The 13,659-nt window shown below is 38.5% G+C and overlaps 1 protein-coding gene across 2 annotated transcripts in view; it reads right to left on the bottom strand.

The window, feature by feature from the left end:
* Positions 1-13,404, bottom strand: part of EMC2 (ER membrane protein complex subunit 2) — a 36,062-nt gene extending 22,658 nt beyond the window's left edge. For both annotated transcript variants that reach the window (XM_050970466.1, XM_050970467.1), the window contains exons 1-4: positions 13,310-13,404; positions 7,314-7,427; positions 6,601-6,665; positions 2,264-2,349 (exon numbers count right to left, since the gene is read on the bottom strand). In XM_050970466.1, coding sequence (XP_050826423.1) covers positions 2,264-2,349; positions 6,601-6,665; positions 7,314-7,427; positions 13,310-13,397 — 353 coding nt within the window. In that variant the 5' untranslated portion in view covers positions 13,398-13,404. The remainder of the gene's footprint in view (positions 1-2,263; positions 2,350-6,600; positions 6,666-7,313; positions 7,428-13,309) is intronic.
* Positions 13,405-13,659: the final 255 nt, after the last annotated feature.

Here is a 13,659-nt window from a genome sequence, read left to right as displayed (position 1 = left end):
CAGATTATAACACAAATCTTAACAGAAAATGTTTTCCATCATTTCCCACTTTTTTTTATTTGTTTATCAATTAATTCTGCTATCTGAAGTGTGCTTGAAACAAGTTACTTCAGGTGCTATGAGCACTTCTAACCTTCAAAACTTCTGGGGAAACAGTCAGCTGTATACACGGCACCAACAAATGAAAGAATTCATTTTAAACCACATTTCACTACCCAGCTGTTGTGCTATTGCCACAGAACGAGGGCATATATTGTGTCTTCATATGTGGTTTGACAAGCAGTTTGTCAGAGATACTACTGATTGACTTCTGATGCTCCACATTCCTTAGACATCACCTTAGACACTCATTTACATATTTGCACTGTTCCCTAAGCACTGCTGACAGTACCATAGCTCAGCTGCCCACTCCAGCTACCCTAAGGTATAGGAACTACTGTGAAAGGAAGCACAAAAGCAGAAACGAGCAGAAGTTGACTGCTACAGACTTGAGCAGACGTGCTGTAAAATGCAGTATTTGTGTTCTGTGTTAGTTGCTGCTCTGTCAAATGCATTTTAGAAGACTCCATCTGATGGCCATAATCCCAGCTTAACATGGTGAAGTTCCAGAACATTATTCTTTTTATTAGCAAGTGTCTACAGGGATGTCCCAGTCTATGGGGATGGTCTTCACTGTTTCCTTTTCCTGTCAGGGGAAGCAGGATCCTCCCTAGATCCTACAAGTCACTTAGAATTTAATAAGTTCACTTCAACTGAAGTGAAACATGATGCCTACAGCCTAAATCTTTCTGGATTTCGTTTTTAGTTGGGGGAGACAAGACACGCTCCTCTGGGGCAAGGCTTAGAGCACCTGCAGATGGGTTCCTGTTCAAAACAACCCCAAGCTGAAGCCTCTTTCTGCTCTGGCTTCTAGGGAAAACCTATGGACAAGAAAACTTCTGAGTTTTGTTACTTTCTCTGGTCCTTGATACTCTGATCTCAATAGTACTTCACTGCTGAAACCAGGCATGATATTTGTCCAGCAGTTATCCCCCACAAAGATCAGGTCCCATGCAGTAACATCTTTAATACAGACACATAAGCCTGAACAGAATTATGATCCATTGTACTTCTGAATAGGTTTTGGGAAGGGTGAAAAACTGCTGTAATTCTCTGTCTTCCTACCCTATATAAAATGAAGACAAGAGAGCTAAGTTTAATGGAAATTCTTCAAAAATATGCACCTTATATAAAGTGAGTGTGAAACAGAGCATCTGGCTGCCCTGAGACAGCTCCTGAGAATGGAGTCCATTTATTCATTCTCGTTGATCCAAGCAATGGACATTTATCAGTGTTTCATATCAAATACCATTTTCAAAGCTAATTTTGCAAGAATGTATTGGATGAAAAACATATGCTAAGTAAGTATCTTTTAAAAAAGCATTTAAGCCATACTTCCAATTTCTTTTTATCAAGATGGCCCAAAGGCTCCAACTTTGTGCAAAATGTGGCATGGAACAGATTTCCTACCATTCAAATGCACTGGAAGTCATTCTTAACACCCAAGACAAGTCCTACAGAACAGAATGTTGACAACAAAGATGTATCCAAGGGGAAATGTGTACAATAAAGCTAATCCTCAAGTCCTGAGGTCATTGATTTGGAAAGTTGCAAAGTTTTGATCTGTTCATTATTTTAGTGATTTCTGTTGAACTTAGTATGTTATAACCCTTCAACATGATATTTCAAAAAGGTCAGTCTGAATTTCATGTTCAGCCATTCTATTCCAGTTGTTTTTGATTTGTTTCTATAACAAACTCTATAGGTTTAATATTTTTTAAGTTCATTTACTCACATTCAGGAAACAAGGGTAAAGAGCTGCACCCTGCAGTAATCAGGAGTACAGAACAACAGCTGAAGCAAAAAAACCCGTGGCACTGACTTTCATATGCTGCCCTAGCTCTCTGAGATGAAACCTAGGCCTCACAGAATCTGGCAAAAAACTGTGCAGTGCTCTACTATGTAATGGCTTAAGCTGTGAAGTAAGAGATCCTTCTGATCTATGATCTCTGATGGGAAGACTGCAAAAGTTAAACAATGCACAGTACCTGCAAAAATTCAACAGAGATGTCTAAAAATCTTAATATCATCATGGACACTGTTATTTCCTATAAAGAAACTGCTCAGCATTATTTTGCCATTTTGCAATGGCTGAATGCTTTCTTAAGAAAGAGCAAACATTTTTTTCAGACAGAAAGTACATTTTTTAAAATTCTGGTTTTACCTTTCCATGGCTTCAAATCTCATTCCAGTTAATCGTTTAACTCGGTGGCTCCCAGGAAACTGCCGCCTCAGTTCCTGAAGACAAAACTATACAAAGAACCAAAAATACTATTGTGAATATAATTATCTTCACAGAAGCTAGAAGAAAAATAAACCAGAAAAAAAAGGCCTTCGCTCATAATTCAACTACCTGCCATGCCTGTTATGAGTAAAAGTAAATACCAATTTTTAAAACAAGCAATAAAAAGAGAAGGTTGAAAACTGAAATTCTGCCTGTTAGATGACTGATTTTAAGAAGTATCTTCCATACAGGGCATTAGATTGTCGGGCCCCCTTGGAAATAGTTATTTGCCCAGAAAATTACACTCACCTACTAAAACAGCTCTGACACTATTACAACTTGAATTCTATTTAGTTGCCCCATAGTAACTAACACAAGACAGTAAAAAAAAAAAAAAAAGACATTGAGAGCTTAAGTGATACTTCTTTAATAAATGGATATTTCACAATGGAACAAACTATGCTAACACAATGCTCTGTGTTTATTTTTAAAATAAAACTTTGAAATCCAAAGAAAATGTTTGCCACTGGCTTGGGTACAGCCTGCTGGCAGACGAGGCATAATTTTTAACTCCTGAAATCAATGAGACACCTGGGCTGGATAAAAAGAATTCATCACAGACAGATTTTTCTGGATTAGAAGAGGACATTTGGTAGAAGGACTGGGTCACAACTTCCCCACAGCAAGCTAACTCATAACCATATCATGGACGTAGCTAAATAGCACTGTGAAGTTCCTAGCTGACTCATGGCAGTTGGAGGCAGGAGAGTCCACAGGCTCTCAAAACAGACCAGTGGTGTGCATCAGGTTAAAAGCTTCACACTGAATCCTCTTCCAGGCACTTATTTATGCAACTCAACTTAGAAACTTGGTCTTCAGACATAAGGTTCTAGCAGAGGCCTACCTACATAATCTGCTCCATCTCATCAAATCCACTGGTCAAAGGACAAAGTACAAATCAGTAACAATCAGTAGGATCCCTCTTTGTTTTTGTAGATAAACAGGTTGCTAAACCACATCCAAGAGGAATATTCGCATCTCTCCCAGATGCTAAGTAATAGAAGAGTGAAAAGCAACAGTGACCAAAGTTGTGATGCCTCGCCTCAAGCAAGAACAGACTACTTGCATCACAATCAACTTAATTTGCAGAGAACCAAGATTCTTACAGTGCAATTTCACATAGAAAGGCTCAGGCTTAGCACAGAAATTGCTTACTGGCACTTTGAGTGATGTCTAGGTGAACTGCTGTTACTCCAGTCATAAAAAAACTACATGTACTTAGCAGTATGTTACATGATGACAGAACTAATCTCTGACCATTCTTAAGAGACAGAAAAATTTACAAAAAACTCCAGAAAAGGAGATTCACTCCAGCTTTTAAAACCCTGACAACCTTGTAGACTTAAAAAACAACTTTTGCATACAATAAATCCATCCTATGGCCTAGTGATCAGTGAACCCTGAAGGATAGTGATTTTTATAAACACACGTACTATTTTTCTCAAAAAAGGTACAAATAAAAAAAATTATAACATTTACAATACTAAAGTCCACAATCTGTGGATGGACTTTTACATCTAAAAAATCCTCACTGACAATATGAAAGTAGTGCTGAAGTGCAGGAGTAATGCAAGATGAGAATTGTTCACATTAGATCTCACTATACAACCATTACTCAACGGAACACAGCAGTCCAGGGGCCAAAATAAACTGTAGATTAAGCTATCAGACACAAAAAAGTGACAGGAAAAGTTGTAGGAAAGTCATGACCAACTCACTGTAACACTGATAAAACCAAAAGCACATGAATAAACTACACCAGCTATATCTTCTAAATGTTCTGGACTCAGCAGAACTGAATGACCTCTTTTTAAACTGGGACTTGTAATCCCTATAATAATTTATTTTATTGAGGACTGGTTCTGCACCATGTCAGTAATCTACTTGTGACGTTCTCTCAGAATTCTCTGTTACAATGGCAAACACAATTTGTACGTGAAATTTCAACTTGCACTTTATTTGCTTTCTGACTTTTTAAACATCAGACAAAGGCAGAGAAATGTAAACCTGGACTTCAGTAGGTTAAACACTGGTAATGCAAGTGCTGCCAACAATAGGTGATTGCACTAAACCACCTGTGTGAACCAACTGGCATGCATTACACATGGGGTTTTGGTGCAGGACAGAAAGGACAAAGTAATAATTAAGGAAAGAAAAACAAAAGATTAAAGTCAGAGAAACTACTCTGAAAACTACCTCAGCTTCTCATTTGGAGTAGACAATACCTATCCCCCCCAAAAAATGCATCCCAGCTGTCAAAATCTCACTGCTTAAAAAACAGAAGAGCCAAAGCTGTTTGTCGGCTTTGAGGCTACAGCTCTAGTAAAATGCCACAGATGATGTTAACTTGTTCAAATTAACCACTTATTTATCATAAATCAATCAAATTAAAACAAAAGAAAACAAAACAAGAAAAAAAAATCCTCTAAGTTTCCACCTATGCTTTTAATCTCTTTTCCAAGCTATACAAAATGTTGCATTCTCTCATCTCAAGCAATATTCCTTAAAGAGCAGACACTGAAATTTAAACTCCCTGCCAGGGTTAGTAAAAACAAAGAACGTTTCACAACTGATCTTTCAACACTGGCTCTGTCAACAATTTTGTGAAAGTCTTCTTTAAAAGACCCTGAAAATAAAGACCAAATCTGTTTTACATATAAATCAGGACACAGAAATTTATTTATTTAAACAGTAAGTCTATTTGTTTTTGTTTAAACAAATGGCTATACTATAACAGTATTTTCTTCTGAGGGACAAAAGAGAGGGAAGTTCAGTGGGTTCATAAGTTCAGTCTTGTACTACATTTTCCAGCATATTCCATTTCAATATACATATACATACATACATACATATATATATATATTTATTTAATTTTTTTTTATATTTTATATATAATTTTATATATATATATATGGCCAGATAACCCTGTCTCGTTCTGCCTACCTTCACCTCCCTTGCATTAAGTTTTACCCAAATGACATCGCACAAACCTCAAAGATTTTATGAGGTATTTTGTCATCTGATGGAGAGCAAGTCACTGGAGATGTAGTTGCAGTGAAAGACCTGGAGCCCTGAAAATGGCTTTTTACTTAGAATAAGCTCAAGCTTGATGGCTTTCAGGGCACAAGGTAAGCCTCTGTTTTCTTCTGACTGTTTTGTGAAAGAGCAGTGAAAAGATTATTAACATTTTCCTGTAAGACAAACTTTTGCTTCTTCCTGATTTTGCCTTTCAAGGATCAGCTAAGCTGACTGAGTTGTTTTGTTTGTTTCAGTGGCTTTTTTTGTTTTTAATTTAACAAACAGGTTACAGTTCAAAATAAGTTAATTCTATCTCTATTCTTATTTATATAATTCAAATAAATTTGCATTAAAATTGACTCAAATATCTATTAACAATATTTTTCTCAACAACCACCAAATAACCTGGATTGCAATGGACTTTTGGAGGTCACCTGCTCCAAGTCCCCACTCAAAACAGAGCCAGTTTCCAAGGGAGTGCAGAGCCATATCCCAGTCTATTTTTAAGCATTTCCAAAGGAGATTCCACAGCTTCAACATGCTATTTGTCATAAGCTTTCACTAAATTTTTCATAATATGTAAGTGGAATTGCCTTTGTTACAGCTTATGTCCCACATTGTCTTCTGCTGCACGCCTATGCAAATATGTACTCACCTTCTTTATACCTTCCTTCCCATCAGTATTCAAAAATCCCTTCTTGGCTTTCCAAAGATTTAACACAGAACTCCCAGCCTTTCCTTAAACACCATGCAGTACAGCTCCTTATTAATCTTGAAGACCTGCTCCAATATGTGACTTTCTTTCAGGGTAGTCAACATGACATATAATATATTTAAGATGGGTCATTTTACCTCAAAGCATTCAGAAAATCAATATAATTTGAGAGGTTTTCAATAAACAAACACTCTCTGTACAATATGGCAACTTCAATATTATTCTTGACCTTTAGCCCATACCAGAATAGCTGTAAATATTTTCATGGCTATTGGAAGAGATGTGATCTGTCTAAACAAAGTTATGCCTCAGAGGAGGTAGGTGGTGGCAGTTTCTTCATAGCTGTGCATTTCTTGATAGATATTCTTTCTACCAGTCCAAGCTATGGAGTTTAGAATATGCTGTAGCTCCCAGAAAACTATCTGGAAGAGACACCCAGGATGAATACATACAGTGTGAAAGACAAGTCAGCTTGAAAACTCACCAAGGCCAAATCATCTCGACTGCAGTCCAGGGCAGCAATCATCACCTGCTCATAAATTATCCAAACTGGACACAAAGAGACAATAAATGCAGATAATTAATTTGGGGTTTGTTTGAGATAATAGGAAGCACCTATCATGTAAACAGGATTAATTAATTCTGTCTGTACATTTTTCCCCTTCTATTCACACAGATCATGGCTGAAACACAAACAAATTAAGAAACTGCTGGAAATAATCAACAACTTATTTAAGCAATTTACTGCTTTTAGTGCCAAAGTACTTTCTGACATCTTGAAAGGCAAAAAAGCTCTAATTCTCTATTTTTCCCAACATCATAATTGCCATGTTCTAGACAGATCCCTGTGAGGACTTGCTTCAATTTCTGTCACAGTGTTGAAGAACTGAAAGTCATGCAAATAATATCTTAGTAATACTTTCAAATTAAGTTTTCACATTGCAGTCTGAATACTAATAGAGCAAGCTAACAGTTCTATAATGTAATTTTTATGGCTGTTTTCACTGCAGCCCACATTTGGAAAAGAAAAAAGCTCATGGAATTCTGGAAGCCTATTAGACTAAGAAAGCAATATATACTTCATCAACATCAGCACATACTGGAAGACCATATAAAGGCTGTTAACTAAAATACAGATTGAAAAAAAGAAAACCAAATCAGACACGGAAACTTTTACAATAATATTTATTTACTTACTGTCATCTCCAAGTTTAGATGCATATTCATTAATTAACTCTTCTCCAACATCCACTATCTGTTCACTGTTTCGGTAATTTTCTTCCCTCCATTTTCTCATTTTATCACGCATATCTGTGGGCAAAGGGGCAAAAAAAAAAGAGATTTTCAGAGAGTAATGGCATTTGAATGTGCATAGGATAGATAAGACACACATCTGAAGAATGGGATGAGTTAAAGAGCAACAGAGGTATGAAAGTGACCTCTACTAAAATTAAAAAATCACTAGAGAACGATCTCTGAAACCTTATTAACCCAACTGTCCTCATGCTCTAACATTACCAATTCAATTTCTAAGTTAGCAGTCTCTCAGGACAATAACACATGAAGTAAAAAAAAATTATACCTAGTTATCCTACAGGTAGCAGAAATGCAACTTACAATTTTAGAAAAAAACATTAGAACTTCCACTCTGAAAGGAATCTACACATTCCTAGAGAAAGGAGCTTCAATAAAAGTACACAAGGATGTGAAGGCTTTCTACACCAGGGAAGTGTCCAAAGGTATAAAAACTGTCACTGTTTACCTAGGCAAGGCAGAAATGACAGTTTATTTTAAGATTTTTGTTTCAAGAGTACATTTAAGATCAAGAGAGCAGACATATTCAGTAAGTCAGATAGAGAACACTACCTTGCCTGAGCTTTATTTCTCCTCTAAACCAGGAAATTGCTAAGAATGTGATTTTATATGCACATACATTTATCTAAGTATAGCTGTTCTATACACAAGAACTAATTTTGAGAAAACTTAAGGAAAATAAATAGTTTCCATTACTAGACAGAGGTTTTACTAATAAGAAGGTACCAGGATAACTGTTGCTAGTATTTTTTAAAAACTTTGCAACATCTGGAAAAACAAATACTGCGATAGATCTAAACACTGTCAGTTTTTCTTGCACTTCAAAACATAGAGTTAATGTAAATGACAGTTAAAAATTAAGCACTAAAAGTTGTTCCATCTACCTGAAGTGATCTCGGATCGCTCATAAGACTGTTTTTGTGCTACATTTCGTGTTTTGAAATTCAACCAAAACCACCACAGGGTTACATTTCATATGCATGGGCAAAGTTAAATGGTTCTAGACATATGATGGTCCCTGGAAATTCAACGTTAGACGGCAAGAATGTGAGCGAACACAAACATTCACAAAAGCTGACAAGCTAAACTCCTAAAAATAAATAAGCTGTCTGATTTCCATCCACTCATTTACTTGGAAATTATCAATGCCTTCATTCCAGTGTGATTCCAAATGGAATAGTGTCTGAATTATGTATTAACAGAAGGTACATCTACTATTCATCACACAAGTCCAACATTTACAGCAATGGAAAAAAACTTCAAGGACAAAGAATAGAACATCAACTGATGAATGAAACACTTATTGATTTTAGAAATACTGAATTTTATGTAAAAGCTAGAAGAAAAAAAACCCACTAAGAACTGCAGTAAAATTATACAAGTCTTTTTACAATGTTGTCAAACAATGAATACTAAGAAATTTACTAAGAAATCTATCAAAAGAGTCAGACAATAATAACTTGAGTCTTGGAGACATACTACAAGGCTGGGGAGACACAATTACAGATTTTAAATGAAAAAAACAAGTAAGGTAAAGAAATGTCCAAATTTTAATTAAAATTCTCCTGTCATCTATAGGCTGTTGCTGAGCAATTGATACATTTGTTTTAGATTTGGCTTTTTCCAAACTGGCACCCACGGCATGTGTAAATCAAAATGTTCCAAGGTCTAAGGAACAGAGGCACTTGGGACAATGTTTGCTTTTGCCCAAAACCACACGAGCCAAGAGACACAACCAGTGTTTCATTTTTGTGTCCAGTAAGGCGTCAGTTCACTTGGCCTGAGCAACCAGATTGAAATAATCCTCTTATAATTACCTACACTTCCACTGATGAATTGGATCATAGTTTTCAAGTCCTTGATATCTACAAGCACCTGATGAAATGAAAGAAATCACCACTTTAGGGCAGACAGAAATTGCAAACTCCAGAATGTCACCTTGGTATATTGCTGCTACCACAGCAGCCACTCAGGGACCCCACAGCCATTATATTTCCAGAGCTCATTTGTATATTGATTCTCTGCTACAGACACCAAATCTTCACCCACAGCCCACCTCTGTTCACTCTCATCTGGCAAGTACAGGCAGAGGCACAGGCATCATGCTGGGTGCTGCAGATGCTGCCTCTAACCCTGGCAACTCTGCTGTCAAAAGGGCTTCAATAAATAAAAAAACCCAGCTTCTCACCTTTGCCTGCTGTAATCCCAAAAACCCATATGTAAACCCCAGAGTAAACTGATCTGACTCTTTGATTACAACTGAAAATTAGGAATAGCTAAAAGAAACCAAAGACAGCCCAGAACAAAATCACATCAGAAACAGCTAATTGCACATAGATTATTACAGAGATGAAATGCTGGACTGTTTCCTATTTCCTAAAGACTTGATATACAAATTGAATATGAATTCATTTTCTAAGTCACAGAAAGGGAGTTTGCAACCTAACATTAAAGGCAGAAGTGCTCCATTTTTAAATTCATTTGGAATTTTCTCTTTTTGTATATAATATGTTCCCAGATACAAACATTTGCAAGAAATACACACACTGGTAAACTTCATCTTATAAAGCATTTTATGAGATTTTCAAAAATGATAAAGAGTTCCTAGAAAAAAGTCTCACATGAACATGCTAGTGAAAACTTCTGAAGTGCCACTATTGAAGGAGTGCAATTTTTAATACAGAAAATAGCAGTACTAATTTAATGTTACAGAGAAATTAAGCAAGAGGCATTCAGACCTAATAAAAATCTAAAAAAATACTTCTTCACTTTTTCAATTTATATCAAAAGAAAGCTAGTTTAAAGAATATACCACTCCTTTCTCTTTTTCATTTTGATAACCACTTAAGAGAATTATTGACTGAAACAAGAATTGCCATGACAGCACTCAAAGATCCCCAAAAAGCTCAGCAGTGACAGCTGAAAGGCACTGCTTTCCTTTAGCAGGGTGTGATGTGTTTAACACCACTATGCTGCTGTGCAAGGTTAAGAAAAGAAAACCTGGCTCATTCTGTCCAATTCTGACAATATGTCAGATGCATTTTCTGTGAAAGTCAGTTGTTATTTTAATAGTTCTTGAACTGCTGCCTGTTTGCAGATTGTGCTAATTTTACACTTGTGTACTCCAAAACTTGCTCCTAAAATGAAGTTACACCGGTGTTTGCTTTTTTTAAATATTTCCACTCATGACAAATTCATCTTTAATGTATTACTGAAAATATGAGAAATATTTATTCTATGAAGTTCTACATAGCTTAAGAAAGTCCTAGTAAGAGGCTACACATCACCAGCTACCAAGTGATGTGCAAACCTACTACATCACGCTCCAGGCTATACCCACAGTTTTTGGTTTCCTGTCACTCCATATTGTTTCTAATTCTTTTATTTATGAAGGAACCAGGAAATATGCCATTTTCTCTAGAATAATTAGAACCAGTATTAAAATAAAATAAAAAAAGGAGCAACATATCACTTTTGTCTCAAGTAAATAAGCTTTACTGTAAAATATGTTACATAACATGTATAAGCTTCTCTTTCAATACCATAGTACTCTGTGGTATTGGATCATCTAAGTCCATTGATCAAAACCATTTAGTTAAACAAGATGTTTTCCTGCTACACAGATTTCCAAATACACGTTAAAGCTTGAGATACAGTCACAAAGTAAAGAAAGAAAAAATAAAAACCTCAACTTCCACACTGGAAAACACAGTTATTTTCAGTTATCTTTCCTAACCACCTGTACCATGCATGTACCTAAAAAAAATTAACTCCTACCTCTGTCTCAAAGAACCTGAGTGAAAAGCAAAGCAAGGTACAAACTATTTCATTTGCTACATGTTATTCTTTCCTAACCTTGAATTGCAATTTCATCTTTAAGCAATATATAAATATAAAATGTCTTGTTTAGAAAGGCCTGGGTATATAAAGGATATATGAACCATACACCTAGTTTCACATAAATTAGGCATTTCAGAGAGATTCAAAATGAGCTACATAAAACTCCTAGAACTGTGTTCAAGTTCTTTGCTAGGAACTAGGTCATAACACTGCTGGATCACCTCACCCAAGAAAAGCTACATTGCACCAGGATGTGTTAAAGCTCACACAGAGAAAAGAGAAAAGCTATCTTTTTTTAAGAAGAGTCCTTGCATGGTCTGTTGCAGGACTCCTTTTTCACTTTACTTTTCATCTCCTGCAATAGAGGAAAAGATACTGAATTTTTCAAATGCATGCCTCCAAAATGGAGACAGTCCCTTGTACCAACACACACCAGCCTTTCACTTGGATGAATACTTGAAGAGACTGAGAAGTTGATATGACAAAACTCCTAAGTTGGTCCTCAGAAATTTCTCATTCAACCCCACCCATATACAAAACTCTACACCTATCACAATGCCACAACTGTCAATCAGAATTCTTGGAAGCAAAATGTGGAGGTTATTTCTAAGAGCAGGAAGCTGACCTCAGTATGAATTAGCCAAGTCCAGAAGCAGTAAGCTTGAATATCCTACATCTGGCCTCTAAGTTAGTGTATAAGCACACACTCTGCAACACCTTGGGCCAAAACAATGTCGGGCAAAATGTACAGACATGTCCACGTGTGTGTTATCCACTCTGTGAAAAAGCTTATTGCTCTTTTCCGTCACTGATACCCAAGACCAACCAGGGGAAAAAAAAACCAAAAAAAAACACAAAAAAACTTCAAACAACTAAGTCCCTGAATTTTGTAACAACATCTGCTCAAGAATGATAAAAACTGGAAAATTTTTCAACACAAGGTGGTTTAGGGCAGCTTCTGTGAAAATCTAACAGTAAATGATCTACGTGATCTCCACCCAAGCTGAGTTTCACAAGTACTATACATTCATTCAAGAGCTATAAAATAATGGTTAATCAAGGTTTTCCCAATGTTCCTCCCGTTAGGCTACAAAATCAAACTAAGCATTAATTCACGATTGGGGAATTATTCTACTACTCAATTATTCCTTCACAGACTGGCTGTACATAAATGAAAATGCAAGATCACATAACTTTTCTCTGCATTATCTTCTCTACACTATAATGTTTGCAGTGCATGGTACCTACCTAAAGGTTACCCCTTTATGGTCAAAATTGTTAGTATAAACCATTCATTTATTCTTGATAGGAGACTGGAAAGGGCTTGAGTGCTGTCTTGAGCTCACATTTTAATACCAGTTATGGAAAAATAACCACTGAGAATGTCAAGTAAAGCTTAGACAGTATTGTTATATGAAAAATAAATCACCATTATGATAGAACAGATATGAAAGCTGTAAATATCCAGAGGGCAGGATTCTCAAAAACTTTTGCCACTTCAGACCTTCTTGAAACTTCCCCATAAATGCTTATGTTACAGCTTTACGAGAATATCAGGGAATTTTCAGTCCACCAAAAGATGAACTATGACGCAAACTGCTGACCCTACCAAGAGACCATTTTTGCTGGCAAGCGCGGTACCCAGGGGGAGAAGGCCGGCGAGCGGCGACGCCGCGGCCGCCGCCGTGCCCTGGAGACGCGGGGTCGGTCCCCGCGGAGCGGAGGCGAGGAGAGGCTGGCCAGCCGCGCACCGGGGCAGCGCAGGACACTCCGGGCCAGGTGCGCGTCACCGCCCGGGGACCTGCGGGTACCGAAGGGCAGGTCGCCGCCTTAGCGGCCCGGCTGCCCAAGGCCCGAGGAGCCGGGCGGCCGCCAAAACCGCCGCCCCTCGCTGCTGTTCCCCAGGCCTGGGTACGGCCGTCCGGCGCCGCCCCGAGCCCGCCGCGCTCCGGGAGCGCCTCCCCGCCCCGCGGCCGGGGGCCGGTCGGGCCGGGCACAGCCCCTGCCCCGGGCGGGGACTGCCGGCTGCGCGGCGTTACCTTCCCAAGTCACGTCGTACATCTCCGACACCTTCGCCATCTTGGCGGCTGCGCCGTGACGTAGCGCGGTGACGGCCGCGGCCGTCATTGGCGGGAGGGCGGGAGCGGGGCCGGCCCGGCGGAGCAGAGCTCGGCAGGGCGGCGCGCCCGCCTGACGCCCGCAGTGCCCGCGCAGTCCGGCCGGGGCTGCGCGGGGATCTTCCGTCCCCTCCGTCACCGTCGCTGCGGCTAGAGAGAAAGCCTCGCTCCGATGCCTCCATCGGAGCTCCCGAAGGGCCGGAGCTTCAGCTGGCGCCTGTCTCGCCGGGCCTTTCTTTGGGCTCTGTTAGTCCTTGCTCGCGTTGGGAGCG

This window comes from Serinus canaria, chromosome 2, assembly GCF_022539315.1.
Source record: "Serinus canaria isolate serCan28SL12 chromosome 2, serCan2020, whole genome shotgun sequence".
Classification (NCBI taxonomy): Eukaryota; Metazoa; Chordata; class Aves; order Passeriformes; family Fringillidae; genus Serinus; species Serinus canaria.
Note: the sequence above shows the minus strand (reverse complement) of the source record. Positions and strands in the feature narration are given on the sequence as shown.